At 42.7% G+C, this 25,292-nt stretch overlaps 1 protein-coding gene across 2 annotated transcripts in view; it reads left to right on the forward strand.

The window, feature by feature from the left end:
* Window positions 1-14,328: 14,328 nt before the first annotated feature.
* The window catches only part of CABLES1 (Cdk5 and Abl enzyme substrate 1), a 111,662-nt gene continuing 100,698 nt past the window's right edge, over window positions 14,329-25,292 (forward strand). The window contains exon 1 of one of the 2 annotated variants that reach the window (XM_034762762.1): window positions 14,329-15,345. In XM_034762762.1, coding sequence (XP_034618653.1) covers window positions 14,768-15,345 — 578 coding nt within the window. In that variant the 5' untranslated portion in view covers window positions 14,329-14,767. The remainder of the gene's footprint in view (window positions 15,346-25,292) is intronic. The other variant, XM_034762761.1, reaches the window with a different exon arrangement.

Genomic DNA, 25,292 nt, shown 5'->3' on the forward strand with positions numbered 1-25,292 from the left:
AATATAAATAATTACAAAGACTACAAGCAATACAGGGCTTGTCTTCCAGAAGAGCAAATATAGATCAGACTCCAAACAACCTCTCCTGACATAAAGCCATTTCTGATACCCTTACTCGGGTTGATTAGTCCCACTGAAATCAATGCAACCATTTATGCAATAACATGCTACTCTACTTGAGTAAGGACATCAGCAGCTGGCCCCTGGAAAGCAGGGACTTGCAAGGTTCCACAGAGTGCACAATCAAGCTGCTACTACTAAGGATATGTTAGAACCATAATTGAGACTAGCACATCTAAGTGCATCTAGCGTTGTTCACCGTTAGGAGTGTGAGTGCTCTGAATTAGCTCTGAAAAGTGGGTCACTCCACACGCTGTGAGAGTGTTTGCAAAACTGGTTCAACTTTGTGCAAGTGTGGATAGAATTCTTTAATCAGAATTCATCTATCCATTCTCTTTCTATAGTAGGCCTCTTGCTATGGGGAAGCTTGTGCCCAGATGAGCATTTCCCAACAGTTATATTCCTGTGACACACGGGTGGTTGAAATAGTTCGAAAATACCCTGACAGAATAATTCTGGTAAATCTTCATTCTATTTTCTCTAATTTTGGGAAATACTTTTATGTCACATGCTGGGAGAACTAGCTGAAATGACTTCCCAAACACGGAGAAAATAAAATGCTAGCATAATTCTCAGGGGATGTTTCTGTGTTCCCTTTCAACAACCACATGAGGCAACAACCACCAAGGAAATTGCAACAGAGTAAAAAAAACTGCTCCTTTTTAATATGGCTAGGAATCCATCAGTATCAAACTTTCAAATAGAAAGAGTCCTACTTGTGAAATATCTAAAAAGAAGCTTTTAGAAGAGCTGTTTCTATTGGCTATATTGTCAATTATTTGTTTTATGGTTCAGTTGTTTGTTGGCCCTTGACAGTTTTATTTGGAAATTCATTAGAAGGGATTCAGCAGAATTTTACCAACATTTACTTCCACTAGTTTTAACGGATTTGCCTTTTCTTTGAGGCTTTAGGAAGTTGTCCTCTTGATTTCCTTGTGGCCTCAAAGTTGAAAACCAAAAGAAAGTGAATGGCAACTGAACTTTTCTTCTTACTTTAACACTTAAATGCTTCAATTATTTAAACATAGTTGGTCCAATTTTCTATGATCTCTTCCTGTTTTGTGGACGGTGTATATGTATCTTGATCCATTAGCTACTTTCAGTGTCATGCAAGTAGAGTCTTTTCTTTAGAGAAAGCACCAATGGAAAAAGACATCTAACTTAGAGCAATTTTTAGCCACCTTTATTTTATTATATATACATATATAACATGATATACTTATTTAGAACTAGAGTTTTTCTCCTTCTGCCATCAGTATGCAATCAGCTTCCCCAACACAACCCTCTCCAGTCCACACGGCTAAGGTAATCATCATCCTAGCCCACTGCTCTGCCCACTTCACCCCACTATTTGAATCCTTCCACAGGCTGCCTATTTTCCACTGCATCAGATCAGAAGTTTCTTATCCTCACCACACGGACTCTTCACAAATGTGTTGCTCCCTATTTATCTACTCTTATCTTTTTTTAGATCTGCCCCCTTTGTTCCACCAATAGGGCCAACCACTAAGCTCATATTGTTTGGTTCTAACACAATCATCTTCAAACTCATGCTTCATCTTATGCATTAAATGTCCTTTCTGAATTCATCCATAAAGCTCCTACGCCTTTCCTCCAGCCCCACTTCTGCTCTGGTGCTTACTAGAAGCCAGCCAACCAATGAGGGCAATCAGGGATACCCCCATTTTAATTTATATATTAAAAGAGAAAAAAAGAAACAAACTTTTCAATGAGTTGGAACCATCACGCTGTGTAACTGCTAACCTATGAGATGGCATCATCTCCTCCCCCACCTTATTCCCATTATTTGTCACACTCAGTTGTAAGTAGATTCAAATTAGTTTGTCAGCTTTTGAGGGTGGGTACCCTGGCCATGAGTACATTCTGCTCTGTGTGCATTCCCATTTCCCCCATCCTTATTTCTTTCCTTTCTGTCTGGGAAATAGGTCACTCAGAGTGTTTTGGCCAATATATGCTGGGTAGCATATAATATTAATAATATGCACCATATATACATTAGTATGCATTAAGCACAAATAGTATAGCAGTTATATAGGCTAATTTGCCCTATATGTTTATTATAATCCTGTTCTCTTATGCTCAGTATCCCATAACACCTTGCATTAGCTGAAGTGAGTTTTGGCATAAGCAGATAGGAAACTTGTCAAAATCAAGATACATTTGTTCTATGTCTCAATCCAAGCCAGGGGAGTACCGTCACAGACCCGTACCTGAAATGCTAGTATCCAAAAAAAAGATCAGGAACAGAACAAGTTAGGGAACTGGAATAAACTGGTTGAATTTTAGTTACATAAAAAGATGTGTAACTTGTAAAATCCTCATATAAATACCATCAGCTGACATGTGTAACTTTGGGAGCATACTCTCCACATAAGGTGAATGTAACATCAGTGCACAAGACGGCTTTCCGGAGGCTGGTATCATATAGGACGTTTTTCCTATAAACCTGACTGACATTGGTTATTTGATCTTTTGGAGTATGTTTCATAACAAACCAAGCTGTGGTCAAGCAATTACCTATATAAATTATCAACAGGTGTCAACATATTTAAACTGTATTGGGAGGATGGGCAGAGCTGAGATGGGGGAGGGGGGAATATTTTTATGCTGGAAAATATTCATGGCTCAAGCAGTTCTTTGATCTACAGACAATTGCAATGGTGGTTGAACCTGGAGGGTCTGCTAATTCAATGCAAAGGGCTCCATGTATCTCCACTTCCCCCTTCCAGATTTCACCGTAATCAATAAGGTTCTGCCCATTGATGCCTAGAATGCTCCCTGAAATTTTGGAATTGATTGGATGCAGCGTTCAAAAGTTATCACATTACCAAAGGATAGACAGAAGTGCCATCGAGTTGAGTCTAAGACTTGGCTTTGCTCGGCCAAAAGTTTTTCATCTGTCCAGTTCATGTCCCTGGGCCTCACCCTACCTAGATTTAATATTTTCAAAAAAGAAAGCACAATTTTGAGCTCCTCTTATTTGGGTTTAAAGCATTTCTAGACAGGCTGAATTAATATCAGGGTCTCACAAGTGAAATATTTTACCAGCAACACCCAGCAAGTCTGCCTCTGAAGTAGAAATTTTTATTTCTTTAATTTGTTAGAATAATTGAAGACTGGATCTCAAAAGCTGTCAACAACATTTTCACTCTAGTACAGCTCTACAGTGCTCTGTGTCCTATGAATGGGAGAATTTTCCTCCCAGAGGCAGCCCACATACTTAAAAAGGTTTGCTCACATGAATGTTTCAGAACCTTGCAGTACATTTTAAAATTAAACTTCCTGGGATGATTAAAATTTAACATAAAAACACCATAATGATGGAACTCTTCAAGCTTTCCTTTGAAATCTTAATACCCAAGACATCCTATAGCTTGATTCCAAATGGTCTTGAACTAGGAAAGAATAACTTACATCATGGCTGACATTTCATGGAAAACTTTGTAAACGTATATCAACAGAACTGGCTCCAAATATGTCTTCTGTTTTATTCTTTCATTTTGATTTAATTTTATTTTTCCTGACCACTACTACTTTAAGGATATTCGCAGGAAGATAGGATCTTTGTCTGCTCCTGACTGCTTGCTGATTTCCCACTTGAAATCATAATTCTGCATTTCTAACATCATTATGTCAACAGCAACTAAGTACGATGTTACAAACAGAAAGAGAAATATGATTTCGAAAGGGAAACAAGCAGTAAGAGAACGAAGAACTCCTAAGCAACAATTATACTGTTTTTGTGCAATTGTCCTCAGTAAAAACAAAATAATAAACAAATGCAACTATGTGGCTATGTTTTTATAGTTAGCGCACACAACTAGGACCAACAACTGCCACATACCAATTACCATTGTGACATTGCTACCTTTATATTGGAAGTTCTTTTGGGGAGAGTCTGTCTTTTGCTATGTGTTTGTTCAGCATTTAGCAAAATGAGCCCCAGTTTTAGCTGGGGCCTGTAGGTGCTGCTATAATACAAATTACACACACAAAATGATGTTAAAATCATTATTAAGGTTGCAAAGTCAAGCACTCAAAAGTTAGGAAGTGCCAGAATTGAGGTTGCCTGTGCAACCTTCATTTGGCCACCTTGTGCGTCTGTATTATGATACACTTGTTAATTACACAATCACATACTATTTTGACACAGGACCCTGGCCTCATTCAGTGCACAGGATGGACAGCGCTCAATTAATGAGCTGCTATTCAATATTTTATTTAATCTTCATTGTTCCATGTCTGGTCCCAGGTCTTACTTACTGCACACTATTCAAACCTTGCTCTGAAAGACAGAATTACTAATTTCCTCATGGATAATATAATGATTAGCCATAGAAAAGCCCAGGTGCTTCACAAATATTTAATTTATCTTCACAGAATTGCTGTGAGGTCAGGAGTGATATTATCCCCATTTTACAGATGAGATGCTGAGGCACAGAGAGATTAAGATCAAAAGTATTCACTAAATTTGGGAGCCCAATTTGAGACACCGAGAACCTGATTTTTCAGAGTACACCTCTACCCCGATATAATGCTGTCCTCGGGAGCCAAACAATCTTACTGAGTTATAGGTGAAACCGCGTTATATCGAACTTGCTTTGATCGGCTGGAGAGCGCAGCCCCACCACCCCGGAGCACTGCTTTACCGCGTTATATCCGAATTCATGTTATATTGGGTCGTGTTATATTGGGGTAGAGATTTAATTAGCATTATAAATCCTTTACATATTGAAGCATAGCTCCCGTTGACTTCAGTTACAGTTGTGAGTGCTCAGCACTTCTGCAAATCAGACCTCAGGTCTCAAGTTGGGCACCCAGAAAATAAGGAACCCACAATTAATGACCACCTGTGAAAAGTCTGGATTAAGTGACTTTATGCTTCACACAGGAACTCTGAGGCAGAAGCAGGGAGAAACTCCAGGGCAACATTCAATTGCCTTAACCATGAGACTCTCCTTTCTCTTCCTGCAATACCCTGCCTCATTCACTACACACCTTCCAACTTCTACAAGAAATGAGGCGGGGCCTACACACAAGTCTCCTTTGCTATACAACCCTGATTCATGGAGCAGATCCATCCTGTGCACTGAATGAGGCTGGGCCATGGGGAAATATAGCACTCTTCTTATTCTCATGTCCTTCCACAACAAACAATCATAGTTTTCTCAGTGTGGGGCAAATGATATAGCCTGGTCTGTAGCCCTTGCGAGATCATGACGCGTAGTTCCTCCATGAGCTGGCAAATCAATAGATGTTCCATGGTTTGTGTTTCACTACAATCACATGTGCATGGGTCATGGGAATAACCACTTCTGCAAATGGTCTTTGACCAGACAACTCTTGTTTAGAGGTGATTTAAACGTCTCCAGGTCAACCAATCCTTCTCCATGCCTGCGTGAAGGCACTTGGTAATGTTTATGTACATTTTGACATCCTCATCGAGTATTTCAAGCCGTGTGTACCACATTTCCAGTCATGTAACTCTCAGTGATTTTTTTAAGCATTTCTGTTGCAGGTAGGAAGCTTTTCTGCAATTTCGGATGGCTAACTGGTATGGTGTGCCCCTATAGCACGTCTGATATCTTCAACCTTTCATAATTGTTCCCTTTTGCTTGTGACCACTCTCCTAATATCTAGTGCAGCGATTCCAGCAAGCACATAAACGCTGTTTGCATTTCTTGGTTTTAGTCATCCTATAATGTAGTGGCAGCTGTCATTCAGCACAGGGTCCAGCTTCTCTGCATGAGCTGATCTTTCCCACACTGGACATGAGTATTCGGCAATCAAATAGCAAAGTGCAACTGCCAGGGCCGGCTCTGGCTTTTTTGCTGCCCCAGGCAAAAAAGCCTCCGGCTGCCCCCCCCCAGCGCGGCAGGAGAGGGCGGCCGGAACCTTGGGGGGAGGGCGGCAAGTCCCGGTCGGGGCTCCGCTCTCCCCGGCGGCCAGAGCGCTGGGGGGAGGGTGGCGAGTCCCGGTTGGGGCTCCTCCCTCCCTGGCGGCCAGAGCGCCAGGGGGAGGGTGGCGGGCGGTGAGCCCGCCGCGGCTCCGCTGTCCCCAGCGGCCAGAGCGCCAGGGGGAGGGCGGCGAGCCCGCCGCGGCTCCGCTCTCCCCAGCGGCCAGAGCGCTGGGGGGAAGGCGGCGAGTCCCGGTTGGGGCTCCTCTCTCCCCGGCGGCCAGAGCGCCGGGGGGAAGGCGATGAGCCTGCCCGGGGCTCCGCTCTCCCCAGCGGTCAGAGCGCCGGGGGGAGGGCAGCGAGCCCACTGCGGCTCCGCTGTCCCTGGCGGCCAGAGCACCGGGGGGAGGGCGGCGAGCCCCGGCTGTGGCCCTGCTCTCCCTGGCGGCCGGAGCACCGCCCCGCCCCCCTCCAGGTGCCGCCCCAAGCACAAGCTTGGTGGGCTGGTGCCTGGAGCCGGCCCTGGCAACTGCAATGGCTCTTAGTGTTGCTGGGTTGGTTGCCCATTTTGAAATTCCAAACTTCCTATGTATGTTGTTCCAGATGCTAATTTTCCCTTTTGTCATCTCCACATGTGCCTTGATGGAAAGAGAGCATGGTCTAGCATCACTCCAAGGTAGACACAATTCCAGCTGGGGTCATTTGATACCAGATGATGCTGAGTTGTCTATTGGCCTCACAACTCTGAAGATGGACAAGACTCATTTGTGTTTTGCCTGGGTAGGTGCACGATTGGTTTCAGGTGTAATAGTCTGAGAGCCCAGACAGCACCAATGTTAGCATATCTTTGATCTGGAGGAGATCCTTGGCTTGGGCAGCGATGCATAGGTCGTTAGCATAGATAAGACTTCTTGTCCTGAGATTGATTGGTTGATCATTCATGTAGATGTTGAAAAATACTGGTAATAGTACACTCACTTGTGGTAGGCCATTTTTCTGTTGCCACCATCAACTCCATTTTCTGCGTAGTTCAAAATAAAAATGTCATTTCTCTAGTAAATATTGTATCAGTTATATGAGGTGGTGATCTTTTGTCATGTTGTATATTTTAAAAAGGAACCTTTGGTGATTCACTGTGTCGTATGCTGCTTATAAGTCGACAAACACAGCACCTGTTACCATGTCCTTTTCAAAGCTATCTTTGATGTATTGAGTGATATTTATCACTTAACTGATGCATGACTTGCCTGGGCGGAATCCAGTGTCCTCTGGGATTAGGTGCTTTTCAACGAGAAGTGATAGGCGGTTTAAGATAAGACGCTTTGCAAGTGACATAGCAGTAGGTGTGAAGTTCTTCGACTCCATTGCATCCTTCCCCGACTTCAGGAGTGTCACAACATGTGCTCATCAGATCTTGGGTATTCTGTATGTGGCAGAGCATGTATTAAACATCTTGATTAACCAGTTCTTTGTTGGAGATCTGAAGGGTTTGATTTGTTTGGTACGAATGTCATCTAGACTGGCAGCTTTCCCATTCCTATGGGCGTTAATTCTGGAGGTTAATTCGATCATTGTGTACTGTGCCCTAAAATTATAAGTCTCCTGGTCTTCTTGCTGCTTAAGCCATGTCTTGGGTTGTTTGATTCCTTGCCATTTTCTAAGAGTTGGTGTGTGACTGGTCTGCAGTAATGTTGTAGTGTTGCTCTGCTTTTTTGGGGCCGTAGTTAAGCTTCCAGATGGTTATCCATGCTTTCTCACTGCCGTGGTGACAGCCACGCTCTCAGTAAGATTCTGCCATGACTTCTGTTTTTCCTCCTTTAGGGCAGAGACCAGTTATTTGCCAGCTGTGATGGTATCCTCAATAAATGGGTCTGCTTCAAACTTCTGCTTGTATTTTGTGTACTGATCCAATAGCTTAGATGTCAGTCCTGGCACATAAGTTGTTCTGCAGCCTAATGGAACATGCTTCTTCTATGCACTCCATGTTGACAAACTGGTCATAATTTTCTGTATTCGTTCAATTTTTCTTAGAACAGTAACAAAGTTGTTGATGAGGCCCTTCCATTCCACTTTCTTAAAATTAAAGCAGCACTGAAATGGTACTGAGTTCAGTATTATGGCCCCATAGATAGAGTGTGAGCGTGTAATTAAAAACTGTATCATAATACATATGCATGCCAGCTCCTTGTCTCTCCTCCCCGCTGATTCCTTGTCCCTGTCTCCTTGTCCAGCTTTTGTCCCCACCACATCCAAATAAAGACGGGGAAATCAAGCACTTCACCCAGCAATGGCCATCTCAGAACACAGAGCCCAAATGCTGCAGCACAGCCATAAAGAGAGTTCTGCAAGGTCCAGGAATAAAGGTGAAGAATGCCTTTGAGAAATACCTTCCACTCCTGTTCCCATCCCCAATAAGCTGAGATTTCACACACGGAGACAGAGGGGATAGCACCCCGTATTACTTGCCAAACTTACACATCAGTAGGTTGTTATGAAGATATATTAGTTACTGTTTGATCATATCCTTCAATCAGGGTCAGCTCCAGGCACCCGCTTACCAAGCAGGTGCTTGGGGCGGCCACTTCAGAGGGGGGCGGCATGTCCAGCTGTTCCGCAGCAATTCGGGGACAGTCTCTCACTCCTGCTCGGAGCAAAGGACCTCCCGCCGAATTGCCATTGTGATCGCGGCTTTTTTTTGTTTGTTTGTTTGTTTTGTTTGGCTGCTTGGGGCCGCCAAACCCCTGGAGCCAGCCCTGCCTTCAATTATGTAAGAGCTAAGTATCATTCTTTAAAAAAAGACCAGAAGAAAATATGTATCTGCAGATTTGTATCTAACAGCCTGCCAAATGTGGTGGCAGTAGATCTTTAAGCATTACTACCAAGACTTTACATTTTAACAAGCAAAACAAAAATACCAATTGAAATGTAAACACTCAAGATTTTGAAGGGATGTCAATGTGAGCAGCAGCAGCAGCTCAGCACTTCTGAGACTCAGATCACTTTTATATACATTAAATCTGGGCTTCAATGTTTTTGGCTGTGGCGAATAAACCATGCATTCCAGTCTTCCATTTTCTTTCTTAACTACTGCTACATATTTCTGAGATTATGTTTTAAGTTTCTCTTCACTTTTATCCCAGATCATTTTCCTGAGCAGTAAGACTTTATATGCAATTTTCCAAGACTACCTTCATTGCTCTATTTTTCTCCTTTTAAAGTGTAGTTGTGTGCTGAAAAGTGACTTTAAAAAACAGGCATTGTGCATTTGTACATTTATTGTCTCTGAATGCACTTGCATATCAAATGTACTCAGTAGAACTTTTGTCTAACTGCCAACTCAATCTGGGCTCTGAAAATCGAGGTGGGTACATTCTCTCATCGGATATTATCAATAATAATCAATTATTCTTTCAGTTACACCCGTGCAGAAGTATTTTCATCACACTGCTCCTTCACTGACATCTGCGCAACCCCATTATTAATCTCATTATCTGACTGGTCCTGTCACTGGAATTTAGTAAACAATTCTGTTGCTGTTGCACAAAGAGAATAGAACCAACTTCATTCTCTCTTAGCTGTGGTGGCTGTGCAGGGCTAACAAGAATAAAAATTCAGGCCTTGTCTACACTACACATGCTTTGCCAGTGTAGCTATACCAGCAGACCCCCCCTCCCCCCGCGCAACCTAGATGAAGCTTATGCCAACAGGAGTTTTTCTTTCAAATGACATTACCTATGCCAACAGTTGGCAAAGCTGCATCTACACTGGGGATTTTGCTGGTTATGTTGACTAGAGGTGTGTTTTTTCACACCCCACTGACATAGCTATGCTAAAAAGCCTTATAGCATAGACCTGGCCTTATTTTTGTCACTAAAGACAGCAGATATTATGAATGCACACAGGAAACAGATTGGTGACTCCAGGCTTGTCCTCACTGCAGGGTTAACTTGAGTTATCACTTGAGAGTTGCCCCTGACTTGAGTCTCATCCACACACAAAACCCCTTAACTCCTGGGCAATAGCAGTTTTTTTACTCAAGTTGGCTGGCATGTCAGTAGGTATTATAAGCTATGGCTTATGTTAACACATTTCATCAGCTGCTAACACAAACACCTGTGTAGCTCAGTTGTTATTCGGCTAATTTAAGAGGAGTTATTTTAGTTTATCTACATTAGAGTAAACATTGCACTACAGAAGGTGCCAGTTTTGTATAGTCACGTTTCAGACCAGATCCACACTCTTAAATTGCCTGAGCTGCTTATTTGGCTATATCTTTAATTTTCCAGATCTCTTTAAATCCATACTCCCCTCTGTATTGTATTAACTGACCCACCACATTTCAGGTTCTCTCCAAACATGCACATGGCTGCCTAAGGTCTCCTCCAGCTCATTGTATTCAGGGTGAACAAGATAGATCCCCCACAGCAGCCTCTTGAGCATACCACTTGTTACCATCTTACCACTTATATCAGCCTCTGGTCTCTGTTATCAACACTTTTTGTTTCAATTAAGCAGAGCTGGTCAGTTGAAAAATGAAGAGAGAAAAATAGAGAGTCAGAAAAGTTATCAGAATTATTCCCGCCCTCCCTTGTTTTTGAAATTTTCCCCACTCAGACACACACACAAATAAAAAGACCAGGGGAGGGGGTGAGAATGTCATGAAGAATTTCAAAGACCACTTTTTTTTTTTAATTTTCATCAAAATTTTCTGTGCAGCTCTACAGTGGAGGATGTCTCAATCCATATATACTAATAACCATATTGATTGCAATATACTACTACATGAAGGACCAAGCTTTCAAGTTTCACACAGTGAACTCAGTTTGGTTATCTTTTTCAGATCAGACTCTGGCAAACAGAACAGACATCATGCAAGTAGTCTTATGTATTGAGTCAGACCATGGACTGAATGGACATAATTTATACTTTGCAGCCAGCTGCATGGTTTCTTCCTTATTTATAACCCTGAGGGGAACACACTCAGAGATACTTTAAATGTGAATGCAGACACCTGAGATTTTAATTTGCAACTAATATAGCATGCTTGGATACTTATGTACTTCTAACACACCCATCATGTTAATAACACGGTGCCATACACTTAATTAAGAGTATCATTTCCATCTGAAAAAGGACTATACTCTTCTTTGTTTTATGCTGCTTTCTTAAATGAGTTTATTCCTGTATGCAATAGGAGAAATGTCAGGTCATCCTGCAGTCATTGTTGAAGGCAGGCCTGTACAGAGAGAATACTTACATAGACAGGAGGCCTGTCTACGTTAGCAACATTTGCACCAGTTTAACTACATTGATGTAGTTACTTTGAGGCAAACCCCTACCACAGATACACTGAACCCAGGCAAAATGATGCTTGCACCAATGTGATTTACCTTATTAGAGGCTTGTGCAGATTAGGGAAATTTGAACAAGTATAACTACATTTGCCCTTGTGCAAATTTCCCTAATCTAGACAAGCCCCACGGCTCATCACCCTGAGCCCTGGTGGTGGGGAACCCTACAGCAAGGACTTTCCAGCCAGCTGTCAACTGAAAATTGTTCAGGCAACTATAACTGTTGAGTTTGCTGCTGTCTCTCATCTTTGACACTGTCGCCATTTTCAATTTTATGTCAAAAGAGGAGTAGTATGAATAAAAGAAATCCAGACTGAGTCACCATCACATCAAGGAGCCCACTCTTGAATTGTTTGGGCATTCAAAGCTCCAATTTTACAAGGAATGGAGGCTAAGGCCCAGAAGTACCTCCCATAGGCCAAATTTAAACTCGTTTGTTTTCTGTATTTGTTACTAATCATATTAGAAAATATTGATAAAAATTGTAAAGCAGAAGCATCTCATATTTGCCCATGGTTCGCAATTGGAAATAACATGTTAGCCACCAGTAAATGTAACCTGAAACTAATGCAGATCACGTTATACTAGTTATACCTCTGTATGCAGCCTTAGGCATCTGGCTATCTGACAACTGCACACTCCTGTGTGTGTGAGATCCAACCATTTCTTAAGCCATTGATGGAATTATCACCAGAAGAAAAACTCCTGTAACAGGTTGAATTAACAGAAGTAAATGAGGTTCAAGACGGTACTTCAGACACTATTCTGGTATCACTAGCTGTGGTCATTGAGGACTGCTGCAGAAAGGGAAAGTTTGAAGATATAAAATTCCATGGAAGATGATAATTAATAAAGGGAGAACACGTACTTACATTTCTAAGTGTGGGGTAAACTAAAAGACTGTAAACCAGTGGTGGGCAACCTGTGGTCTGCGGGTGGCCCAGCAGGGTAATCTGATTGTGGGCTGTGAGACATTTTGCTGACATTGACCATAGTTCCGTTGACTAGCCACAGTTCGCCGTTCCCGGGGCTGCGGGGGGCCGTGCCTGTGGATTGTCAACGTCAGCAAAATCAGATTATGCTGCTGGGTTGCATGCGGCCCGTGGGCCACGGGTTGCCCACCACTGCCATAAACCCAAATAAATAATCCACTCATCATTCCTGTGTGGTAGATAACTTCTACAAGAAATGCTTGAAAATTGTTTTGTTTTTATATTTCAACAAAATTTTGAAAATAGCTGGTTCCTCCTAACTATTATCCTCATTTAGGGGATGAGAGAGGGGAGGATGGTTTGTGGTTAAGCAGAAAAGTCTGGGTTTTACACTTGGCTGTGCCACTGACATCCTGGGTGACAATGAGCAAGTCACCATAGGTCTACACACCACACAACAAGCCCTGGTCTGTGGGATTCGGACTTGTGAATTTAAGTGTTTTTAAGCCCATGTTTCAGTGGTCACACTAACACTACTCTGTAAACTTGGATTTACCATTGCTGGGATCTGGGTTTCACAGCTGTGCTAATGACAGCGGGGCTTGTGCTCTGACCCACTACCCTCGCAGGATCCTAGGACCCAAGCTGTGAATGCTTGCGGAGCTGAGTTAGACTAATTTCTGTGTGAACAGAAAGTGGCTTGGGCTCAAACCGGAGTCAGAGCCCAGGCTGCGTGCAGTGTAGATATAGTGCTCTCTCTGTGCCCCTGCCCCACCTGTAAAACGAGGTTAATAGTAGGGCTGTAAATTAATTGCAGTTAACTCAAGCAATTAATGCAAAACAAATTAACTAGATTTTAAAAAGTCACAATTAGTTGCAGTTTTAATCACACTGTTAAACAATAATAGAATACCAATTTAAATTTATTATAAATATTTTGGGATATTTTTCTACATTTTCAAATATATTGATTTCAATTACAACACAGAATACGAAGTATAAAGTGCTCACTCTATATTATTTTTTATTACAAATATTTGCACTGTAAAAAAGATAAACAAAAAACCAGTATTCTTCAGTTCACCTCATACAAGTACTGTAGCGCAATCTCTTTATTGTGAAAGGGCAACTTACAAATTTAGAATTATTTTTTTTACATAGCTGCACTCAAAACAATGTAAAACTTTAGAGCCTACAAGTCCACTCAGTCCTACATCTTGTGTTCAGCCAATTGCTAAGACAAACAAGTTTATTTACATTTATGGGAGATAATGCTGCTGGCTTCTTATTTACATTACCTGCAAGTTAGAAAGGCATTCACATGGTGCTGTTGTAGATGGTGTTGCAAGATATTCACGTGCCAGATATGCTAAACATTCATATGCCCCTTCATGTTTCAGCCCCCATTCCAGAGGGCATACTTCCATGCTGAATTTAAATTGGTATTCTATTATTGTTTAACAGCGCAATTATAACTGCGATTAATCACAGCTATTTTTTTAATCTCATGATTAACTATGATTATTGTTTATAATTGTTTGACAGCCCTACTTGATAGCACTGCTCTACCTTATGGGGTGTGTTGTGTGGATAACTACACTGAAGATTGTTAGATACTCAGTTGTAAAATTTTTTATTAAAGTTAACGTTTAGAATTAAATATACACAAGTTAAGAGGGAAGGTACTGTACATCTGGAGTTTCTACAGTCACACCGTAGATAGATGTTGGTAAAGTCCTTCAAATTCTTTGGGAGGAATGTGCAATAGACAGGGTTTACAGTGTGGAAATGAAATGCACAAGGATTAAGGGACTAGCTCCAGACCACCCAGCGAGTCGCTGGCTAAACTGGGACTGAGGGCTCTGGACGTCCTAGTCCACCAGCCATCTCTGCAGACCACGCTCCTTCTTCGGGAGCCATGGCCTGGCAGAGGAGCCTGAGGGTTACCCACTGGGAGCCTGTACGGACTTATGTAACCACCTCAGGACCATGTGCTGGGCACTACACCCAGACTCCACCTTCCGCCGCCGCCTCTCCCCAGCGCACAGACACAAGGCGGAGGAAAAAACAGAAGGGCTGAAAGGAGGGAGCTGACTTAGAGCCAGCCTCCTCCTCCTCCTCCTCCAGCTGCTGGCTGGGGCTTTTGTTTTCTTCCCAGCTCGCTATTCCCCACACGTGATTGCTGTGTTATGGCAGGGCGAATGCACCTATAACGACTGTTAACACTGCCCGAGGAGAGGGGGGGAGAGGTAGGCAAGGCAAAGGCAGCGCGCCATCCATGCACACACAGGCAGGGGGAGGGAGGCAGGGAAGCATGCCAGGCAAGCCACCGCTCCCTCGCCCTGCCTGCTAACCCTTCTCCTCCGCAGCCTGCCCGAAAGCCGCTGCCTCGCCGCTGCGACGGCCCGGGGGAGCGGGAGGAGAAGGGAAGGAGCGAGCCACAGACAATGGCGGCGGCGGCTGCCACCAGCAGCCCTGGCAGCGCTAGCAGCACGTTGCAGCAGCCGCCGCTGGAGCCCTGCTTGAGGAAGCCGCAGCCGCCGCCGCAGCGCATGGACCCCCGGCGCAGGCAGGCAGCGCTCTCCTTCCTCACCAACATCTCGCTGGATGGCCGGCCGCCGCTGCCGCACGAGGAGAGCGGGGCAGAGCAGAGCGGGGGCGCCGCCAAGGCGGCAGCCGGCAGCGCCAGGACTCGGCACAGCCTGGGCGCCTTCCAGCCCCCCGCCGCGGCAGCGGCTCCGCAGCAGCCGGGGGGCCACTGCGGCAGCGGCCGGCTGTCGAGCCCCCCGGGAGCGGCTGGGGAGCCGCCGGAGGAAGAGGAGGAGGATGCCTTCGCCAGCGTGCAGGTGCCGGCAGCCGCCTTCCTGGGCTCGGGGACCCCCTCCGGGGGGGCCGGCGGCAGCAGGGGCCGCCTCAACTCCTTCACTCAGGGAATCCTGCCCGTCTCCTTCTCCAGACCCATCCCGCAGGGCTACTGCTGCCTGGAGCAGGGCGGCCCCGGCGCCTTGGAGCTGCAGAGATCCCGGTAAGCCAGCCCCGTGCACGACCCCCCTGTCTGCCCCGAGTCTCCCTGCGCGAGTTCCCGGGTGTGGCGTGCACAGGGCACCGCGCGGGCCGCTAGGTGACACTTGCAAGCGGGTAGACGACACTGACCACTAAAGGTGGCAGCGGGGACGGGGACCCGTCTCCCGGAGCTAACTCCAACCAGGGTTAGCAACACCCAACCTCCGGGGGGGCTGCGCGCTTTTGAACTTAGTCCAGGTCACCTTGGCAAACCCATTAGTTCTGGTTTCAGCTGGGCCAAGATCGTTCTGTTTATACAACGCCCCCTTCCCCGCTGAAGTTCTGTCTGCTACCCATTAAAATATGTGCTTGTTTCAGGGGCTGGTGCCCCGTGCTCAGGAGACCCGTCAATGCACGTTTCCTGGCGCGTGTGAACATCTGTGCAGGGGCCAGGTTAGAGAGAGAGCAGATCGGATACAGGGTTAAAAATAGCTGTTGATAGACTGTGTTAATCGTTAGGGTGTCATTGGGTCTGTGACAGGAGAAAAGGCCTGTCTGCTAAGTTATTGCCTCTCCTTTTTTCCATTAATGGGTAGCAGGCATTTATCTGTTCTTAACATTAATCTGGCATTTTTAACAAGCTTTCCCAAGTAGCAGTGTTAGTTTGTAGGGTTCAAACACAGATCTAGATTTTGAAATATTGATCGGTGAGGTTTACCTCCTCCGCCTCCAGTGTAAGCATTCTGTTTACCTAATAGACAGATTAAGAATTGCAGTGTTGTAGTAACCCTGGTGAATAAATGAGCCATACATGACAGTTCTGCACAGTTCTCACTTTAAGCGAACATCATTCCTTTAACCTCCGTGAACATTTTCAGAGTTGAAGCATTTTCTTTTAGCATGCACATTGAGCAGATGCTCAACAGTTTAAATATTATCATTTGACAGTGTCTGGGAATCAATAAGGTGAGGGATAATGATAGTCGTACTGGTGTAAATTGCAGTACCACAACAGAATAGGTAAACTTCGTGTAGTTGTGGCAATTTATGTCCCATCAGCTGGAGCCACCATGGAGAGAACAAATAATTATTTTAGTATATGAATGTGGATATTTATATAGGTGTACTGTGGATTTAGCTGGGTCATGCTGATTAATGCATTCACTGGTAAATTAGCAGGCAAGTTTTTCAAAGTTTCACCCTAAACGTGGTTCAGATTTAAACTCATATGTATATTCTTGCCAGATATCCTTTTTTTATACTTAGTGCAACTTTGGTTTTCTTATTAATAAATCCAAAGTCTTACCCCCTTGTTTTCTCATTTGTGTAACAATGGACTGAACCTATCATTCTGAGTGCTTTCCAGACAGACTGCTGACACAAATACTATTGAAAGACCCAGCTCCAGAGTCCACTTTCCATTGACTTCAATGATTGGATGAGGGCCAAAAATACATGAAAGAAAAGAGACTTGCTAACCCCTTAAGCAGGCCCTTTATCTACAGACACCACTTTTTCTTATGGTGAATGTCTTACCACCTTGTGCCACTGATTATTAGTTTGCCCTTTTAATGGACTCTCCCAAAGAGAAAAATCTCTCTTGCTTAAAGCAACAGAGGGTCCTGTGGCACAGGTGCCACAGGACCCTCTGTTGCTTTTTACAGATTCAGACTAACACGGCTACCCCTCTGATCTCTTGCTTAAATATTTCTAAAGATGTCTACTAAGAATACTCAACCATGTACAAATGTATATATGCATTATGGAATAAATGTACCATAGTTACACAATAATCATCATTCACTTAATATGCTTAGGTGTCACAGTGGGATAGGGAAGAAACTGGAGGCAGAACCCGTGCTTCTCCAGACCAGCATAATTTGCCACTCCTACATTCCCCATTTGTCACACTCACTTCTTTCTATTTTTCCCAAAGACTTAGCTAAGTAGATTTTGACTCTCATGCTTCAACAGCTTATAAGGGTAATTGATCATAAAAGTACTTTAGGCTGCTGTAGAAACAGCCTTTTAAGGGTTAGCTTTAGTAGAAAGATTGGAGTTCTACCAAATGAAAGTTGCCTCAATACTGTATACCCCTGTCCTTGATTTGATCTGAATTGTAGTCATAGCTTTCTGAGGCCCCTTTACAGATGTTGATGCTGAGGTAAGCCCCCAATAAAATAGCTGCTGGTGATGTACCCTATCAAACCCAAGTTTCAGTCTAGTTCTAGTCTTCATCTATAGTTCCTCCTTTGATAAGAGTTCCTCCATTTTTTCAAAAAAGAGATGTTCTGAGCAGTGCTCTGTTACTGTTCAAGAGAAGATTTTCCCCTCACCCCTGTTGTTCTCCTTACTGAATAATAGTTGTATTAATAAAAGGAGTACTTGTGGCACCTTAGAGACTAACAAATTTATTAGAGCATAAGCTTTCGTGGACGACAGCCCACTTCTTCGTATGCATCCGAAGAAGTGGGCTGTAGTCCACGAAAGCTTATGCTCTAATAAATTTGTTAGTCTCTAAGGAGCCACAAGTACTCCTTTTATTAATACAACTATTATTCAGTAAGGAGAACAACAGGGGTGAGGGGAAAATCTTCTCTTGAACAGTAACAGAGCACTGCTCAGAACATCTCTTTTTTGAAAAAATGGAGGAACTCTTATCAAAGGAGGAACTATAGATGAAGACTAGAACTAGACTGAAACTTGGGTTTGATAGGGTACATCACCAGCAGCTATTTTATTGGGGGCTTACCTCAGCATCAACATCTGTAAAGGGGCCTCAGAAAGCTATGACTACAATTCAGATCAAATCAAGGACAGGGGTATACAGTATTGAGGCAACTTTCATTTGGTAGAACTCCAATCTTTCTACTAAAGCTAACCCTTAAAAGGCTGTTTCTACAGCAGCCTAAAGTACTTTTATGATCAATTACCCTTATAANGCCACAAGTACTCCTGTTCTTTTTGCGGATACAGACTAACACTGCTGATACTCTGAAAGTTGTATTAATGCTCTTGTAAAGGCTTACTGGAGTCCTAAAGATCCTTCTTATTTTTCATTACATGCACATGTTGGTCCTATATGGATAGCTCAGTGGTTTGAGCATTAGTCTGCTAAATCCAGCATTGTGAGTTTAATCCTTGAGGGGGCCATTTAGGGATCTGGGGCAAAAAAATATATAGTTGGGGATTGGTCCTGCTTTGAGGTCTCTTCCAACCCTAATATTTGATGATTCTTCCTCCTGGCTGAAGAGATCTGGATGGGACTTCTTCAGATCTCATCTGTCACTAACTGGACTCCTCTGATCTTCCTGCCAACCCCTTATCCCTGTTGTTCTGCAGTGTTACCCTTCTCATTTCGGTGCCTGCTTGGTTGTTTTGTTTCCCTCCCCAGTACATACAGCTTTTTATATTTGCTTGCCTGGAAAAGTTGGAGATATAGCAAATGAAAAATTGTCTGTTGGCTGCATACTCGCTTATTCAATCTGACTTGTAGACTGCATTATCTAATCTAATAGGCAATCAAGATTTCTTACGCTAGGGGGAATCCCCACAGATCCGTATTTCATAAACCAGCTCAGTTTTTAATGCTGCAAAAGCACTGGTTATGAGGCACCTTGTAGGTTTCACTTTATTCTGCATACAAACAGCAGAGTGGATTATTGGAAAGCTGAGTGAGAGAGAGATCTGAACAACAGCTCACCCAGTATACAATACCAATCAGGTATTGGCCCTCTCTGAGTTCTCCATGTGCTTATGTGGTTCTGGCAGTGCACTCAGATTTGAAGTTAGAAGTGTTTTCTCATGCAGTTGCTACTTCTTGGGCTAAATTAAGCTCTGGTATAAGAGGGATGCTTGGTAAATTTGGCCCTGAGCTTTGTATCACTTGTGTGCTCTTTAGTGGCAAATTTTCCTTTCAGTTACACCTGTGCAACCATTCTGACTATAGTGAGACTGCATAGATGTAATCTAGAGCAGAACTTGGCCCACACTGAATATATTGCCATTATAAAATGCACAGGGCACCTTTCAAAATATCTGGTAAATAGATACTATAATTATAAAGCAGCATCAACTTGAGTACTCTAGCTTGCACACAGTGCATAAGGTGTCCTTTCAGAGATCTTATATTAGCCTTTGGGCTCAAGTATACATTATGCACAATGAACAGCCGTTAGACTATCCCTACTTACAAATTATCCACTAGGTCCTAGTCTTACAAGAGAGCTACATAACAGATAAATCATAAGCATGCACATTGCTGACATAAGCCCAAGGACAGAGTTCGAGACCTTCTGCTATTCAGTTAATAGGGAGGAAAGAGCCAAAAGCTCTGCATATGGTCTTCCACTATGAGGATGACACAGAGAAAAAAAAATAGCTGAAATTGCCCCAAGACAGTCATTAGCGCACCTGAAGGAGAGTCATTAGGCAGTATTTATCAGTGATGAGAGTATAGGGATTAGAAAGGAGTGGAGGAGAGTAAAATAAAGTGTTCAGAGAATTTCTTTGTATTTGCTTCTTCCCTCTCCCCTTGTGGCAGACTTTGAGTTTGATCTGTCATTTGAAAGACTAGTCCTCTATGCTTAGCCAGGCACTTTGTTATATAGTAACATGAAATCATTTTCTATTACAATATCATACAAGACATGCTATATGATGTTTTTGTTTTCAATTAGTTTCCAGAAGCCATTGTGAACATATAATTAGAGTTTCCTGCCTTTTTTGTTTGTGTTAGCAGTTTCAATAATTGCATACTAGTTTATATTTAACAAGGTTATCATTAATGTGGTTTGGGTTTCTGCTGTACATTTATTCACAAGAAACAAACTATACAAGAACATGGAGCTGCTTGATGTTTGGAGGCTGATATATAATTATGTGTATACAAGAAAAAAACTCTAACCCTGATTTTAAAGTTGGCACATAGATGCTGAAATTCAGATTAACTTTGCCTGGTGCCTAAGGTATTATTTATTTTAAATGATCTGTTAAACAGATGGCTAAAAATGGTAGACCATTTGAGATATAGAGCCAGATACTGCCACCCTTACTCATGTAAGAACACCTCACTCTTCTGTTAGTCCCATTGGGCCTGTTTATGGAGTAACATGAATAAAGGTGGTAGAATCTGCTCCTGAAACAACAAATGTGATTGCTTTTCACCTTACAGCTAGAGCATTTACCTCCATAGTTATTTATGAAAAATAAACATTGATATTTTGTTCGGTGATGTTGCCCTCTGTTGTGTTAATTTCAGTGGAGTAATTGGGCCAGACTGTAGGGCCCTCTCATAGTCAAAGGCAAAACCGAACCCTTTTTGGGGGCTCAAATTGTAAGAGACTAGCATGTTATTCTTGAGAATTGCTGGCAATAATGACCAGATTTGGGGTTTAAACTTCACTTTTCATCACATTTGCATTTCTCATCACAGTAGGATGAGGGTAAGGAATCACTTCTTGGACAACTGATACTGGAAAAGGAACAGAATAGAACAGATGCCAAGTAATTGAGCATTGTTCATTTAAAGAGACACTCAAGTAGTTCTGGCCTGAAATTCAAGACGGTATATTGTCCAACTAAAGAAAAATCACATTTATTTTCATGGTTTAGTAGCTATCTGAATTAGTTTTCTAACATTAAAAATCTAGTTTACTTTTCATTATCTGAAGTTCACCAATATTGTTTATCTTCCAGCTCACTCAGTTTGAACAATGCCGATAGGAGTCACTTTTACACTCAGGTTCTCATGAACTAGCACAGTGCTGTGACCTTTTGGTAGCAAAGTCATGAAGAGGGAATATTTTAAAAACCCAAACAAAAACAGTTTAAAATATGAAAATGTTTATTAATGATGACATTGGTCATTTTTAATTTACAGAACCTATTTTGGGCCTCCACTGAGTAATAGTCCCTTAAAAAAAGATGGATAACATCCGTAGAAATTTAGATACGAAAAAAAAAAAAAAAAAAAAAAAAAAAAAAAAAAAAGGAGTGCTAGAGCTGCAACAACCCATTAGGGGGCTGTTCAGGAGCTGAATCCTGGAGTTCAGTTTGCAAAGGGGTGGCAGTGAACCAAACCTATCATGTTTGCTTGAAGGTTTGAATTAACTTAACTTGAACCTTGCAGCGGTTCTCAAACTTCATTGCACCGTGACCCTCTTCTGACAACAAAATTACTACACGACCCTGTGTGGGAGTGGGGGCAGAGTCAGAGCCCAAGCTCCACCATCCTGAGTGGGGGAAGAGGAGGTCCCGAGCCCCAAAGTGGGGAGGAGCTTGGGCTTCAATCTAATTTTGGCCCTGGTAACCCCATTAAAATGGGGTCATGACTCACATTGGGGTTCTGACCCACAGTTTGAGAACCGCTACTTTAAGGAATCCCATAACTCCTTAGTACACCTTACTTATCATTGCTGCATTTGAGGGAAGGTAGATTTTCTAGTGGGCTCCATTTCCCCAGGGTCTTAAAGGAACAGTGCTCTTGGGGTTAAGGCATAGACTTGGACACAGGAAATTTGGTGTCTGTTCCCAGGTCTGTAATAGACTTGCTGTGTATCTTTGGAGAAGTTCTGTGAAGCCTGATTTTCAGTAGTGCTGAGTTCACATAGGCCCTTTACCTCCATTTCCTCCTCTGTAAGATGGTGATCGTACTTGTGTATGTCACAGGATAGTTGTTTGATTAAATAAATATTTGCAAAGTGCTTTGAGGCTCTGGGATGAAGTGTGTTATACAAGTGCAAAGTAATATTTGTTGCACCTTTGGCTGAAAACCTCCTCAGGGGTTTTCAGGAAGGAGTCACCCCACTTCCTTGTCTCCATAATCCTGGGAACACTTCCTATCCCACTGTAGCAGCTACAAAACTAAGTCCAGGAACAGGGAAGGTACCTCTGAAAGTTCCAGAGCAATTAAATATAGAAGTTTGAGCCCTATAATAAATGATTGCTAGAGAACCCCTCTGAAGTAGTTGATGGTCACTATTTAGGTACTGGCCTCAGCTGAGCTACAGAATGGAAGAATATTTCATAATGGCTCTGCTCTCTACCAAGGTTAGTCTTGAGGACTTTCATTGCCAGAGAAGGCAGTAATGATATGTAAAGTGACTGAAGACAGCAACCATGTATACATAAATTGAAATTCTCTTTTGATGTATAGCAGTTGAAAAGCTGTCTATAAATTTGAGTTTCATCCAGGAGTCTAGGAGAAATAAAAATCAGTCCATCCATAATACACATTTTGTAACTTCCTTTCCCTTCCATATTAGGGGACAGCTAGGGGAGTTAGGCAAAACCCTCCCATTTTATTATGCAAAACAGTACTATCAAGTCAAACAGTTGCGCTGTTCTACTAATGAGCAGCAGAGTTTATTTTAGTATAATAACTATGATGCCCCAGCTGATATACACTGCAGGGGTAACGGACTATATCAGCTTCACAAATGCTAATAAGATAAAAGACTGGAAATTAAGGGAAATAACCACATCCTGTAGAAAAGGCTCCACTCCACCAAATTCCAAGGCTTTATTAGGGCACTTAATAAGGTTCAGTTGTCAAACAAAAGAATGACAAAAGACAGGAAAAATGTACAACACTCAGTTACTGAACTAGAACAGATTGTAGTAGAACTGGAACCATAAACTCCCTGAACATTAAATCTCACCAAATGAGGGTCAATCCATCCTCATCATCATATCCACTCATTATACTCCACACCTGAACATAGCCACTTTATGAATTTCATACCCTCCTATCTCAATGTCTGTACTTTGACCCATCAACCTTTTATCCTCAATCAGGGAGATTATTTATTCCTTATGACACCTGATCTTAAACCAAACTTTGCACCCTCGATAGTCTGTATGTTATTCCCTGATAACCAAAAACTTCTATGCTTAAACTCTGTGCCATTCACTTTTTTTTTTAACATCTTAATAAAATTTTTAAATATGCAGCCATTATAAATCAGACTGATCTCTTTATTTAGCCATTACAGATCAATTAAAAAAAAAATCATGGGATTTATATTAATTCATTTCTAGATCATTTAGAATTAGGTCTGTCACGTGATTTAAAAAAAAAATCAATCATGATTAATTGCACTGTTAATAATAGAAAACATCCAAAAATAAATATTTAAATAAATGGTATTCTACATTTTCAAATATATTGATTTCAATTACAACACAGAATACAAAGTGTATAGTGCTCACTTTATATTTATTTTTGATTACAAGTATTTGCCCTGAAAAAACAGAGTATTTTTCAATTCACCCAATAGAATCATAGAATATCAGGGTTGGAAGGGACCTCAGGAGGTCATCTAGTCCAACCCCCTGCTCAAAGCAGGACCAATTCCCAACTAAATCATCCCAGCCAGGGCTTTGTCAAGCCGGGCCTTAAAAACCTCCAAGGAAGGAGATTCCACCACCTCCCTAGGTAATGCATTCCAGTGCTTCACCACCCTTCTAGTGAAATAGTGTTTCCTAATATCCAACCTAGACCTCCCCCACTGCAACTTGAGACCATTGCTCCTTGTTCTGTCGTCTGCCACCACTGAGAACAGCCGAGTTCCATCTTCTTTGGAACCTCCCTTCAGGTAGTTGAAAGCAGCTATCAAATCCCCCCTCAGTCTTCTCTTCTGGAGACTAAACAATCCCAGTTCCTTCAGCCTCTCCTCATAAGTCATGTGCTTCAGACCCCTAATCATTTTTGTTGCCCTCTGCTGGACTCTTTCCAATATTTCCACATCCTTCTTGTAGTGTGGGGCCCAAAACTGGACACAGGACTCCAGATGAGGCCTCAATGTCGAATAAAGAGGAACGATCACGTTCCTTGATCTGCTGGCAATGCCCCTACTTATACAGCCCAAAATGCCATTAGCCTTCTTGGCAACAAGAGCACACTGTTGACTCATATCCAGCTTCTCGTCCACTGTGACTCCTAGGTCCTTTTCTGCAGAACTGCTACCTAGCCATTGGGTCCCTAGTCTGTAGCAGTGCATAGGATTCTTCTGTCCTAAGTGCGGGACTCTGCACTTGTCCTTGTTGAACCTCATCAGTTTTTGTTTGGCCCAATCCTCTAATTTGTCTAGGTCCCTCTGTATCTGATCCCTACCCTCCAGCATATCTACCACGCCTCCCAGTTTAGTGTCACCTGTAAACTTGCTGAGAGTGCAGTCCACACCATCCTCCAGATCATTAATAAAGATATTAAACTAAAATGGCCCCAGGACCGACCTTTGGGGCACTCCACTTGAAACCGGCTGCCAACTAGACATGGAGCCATTGATCACTACCCGTTGAGCCCGACGATCTAGCCAGCTTTCTATCCACCTTACAGTCCATTCATCCAGCCCATACTTCTTTAACTTGGTGGCAAGAATGCTGTGGAGACCATATCAAAAGCTTTGCTAAAGTCAAGGAATAACACATCCACTGCTTTCCCCTCATCCATAGAAATACTGTAGTGAAATCTCTGTCATGAAAGTTGAACTTACAAATGTAGAATTATGTACAAAAAACAGCATTCAAAAATAAAACAATGTAAAATTTTAGAGCCTACAAGTCCACGCAGTCCTATTTCTTGTTCAACCAATCGCTCAGACAAACAAATTTGTTTACATTTGCAGGAGATAATGCTGCCCGCTTGTTTACAATGTCATCTGAAAGTGAGAACAGGAGTTCACACGACACCGTTGTAGCTGGCATTGCAAGATATTTACATGCCAGATGTGCTAGAGTCATATGTCCCTTCATGCTTCAACCACCATTCCAGGGGACATGTGTCCATGCTGATGACGGGTTCTGCTCGATAACAGTCCAAAGCAGTGCAGACTGACGCATGTTCATTTTCATTATCTGAGTCAAATGCCTCCAGCAGAAGGTTGATTTTTCTCTTTTGGTGGATCGGTTTCTGTAGTTTCCGCATCAGAGTATTGCTGTTTTAAAGACTTCTGAAAGCATGCTCCA

Source organism: Trachemys scripta, chromosome 2 (assembly GCF_013100865.1).
Source record: "Trachemys scripta elegans isolate TJP31775 chromosome 2, CAS_Tse_1.0, whole genome shotgun sequence".
NCBI lineage: Eukaryota > Metazoa > Chordata > Testudines > Emydidae > Trachemys > Trachemys scripta.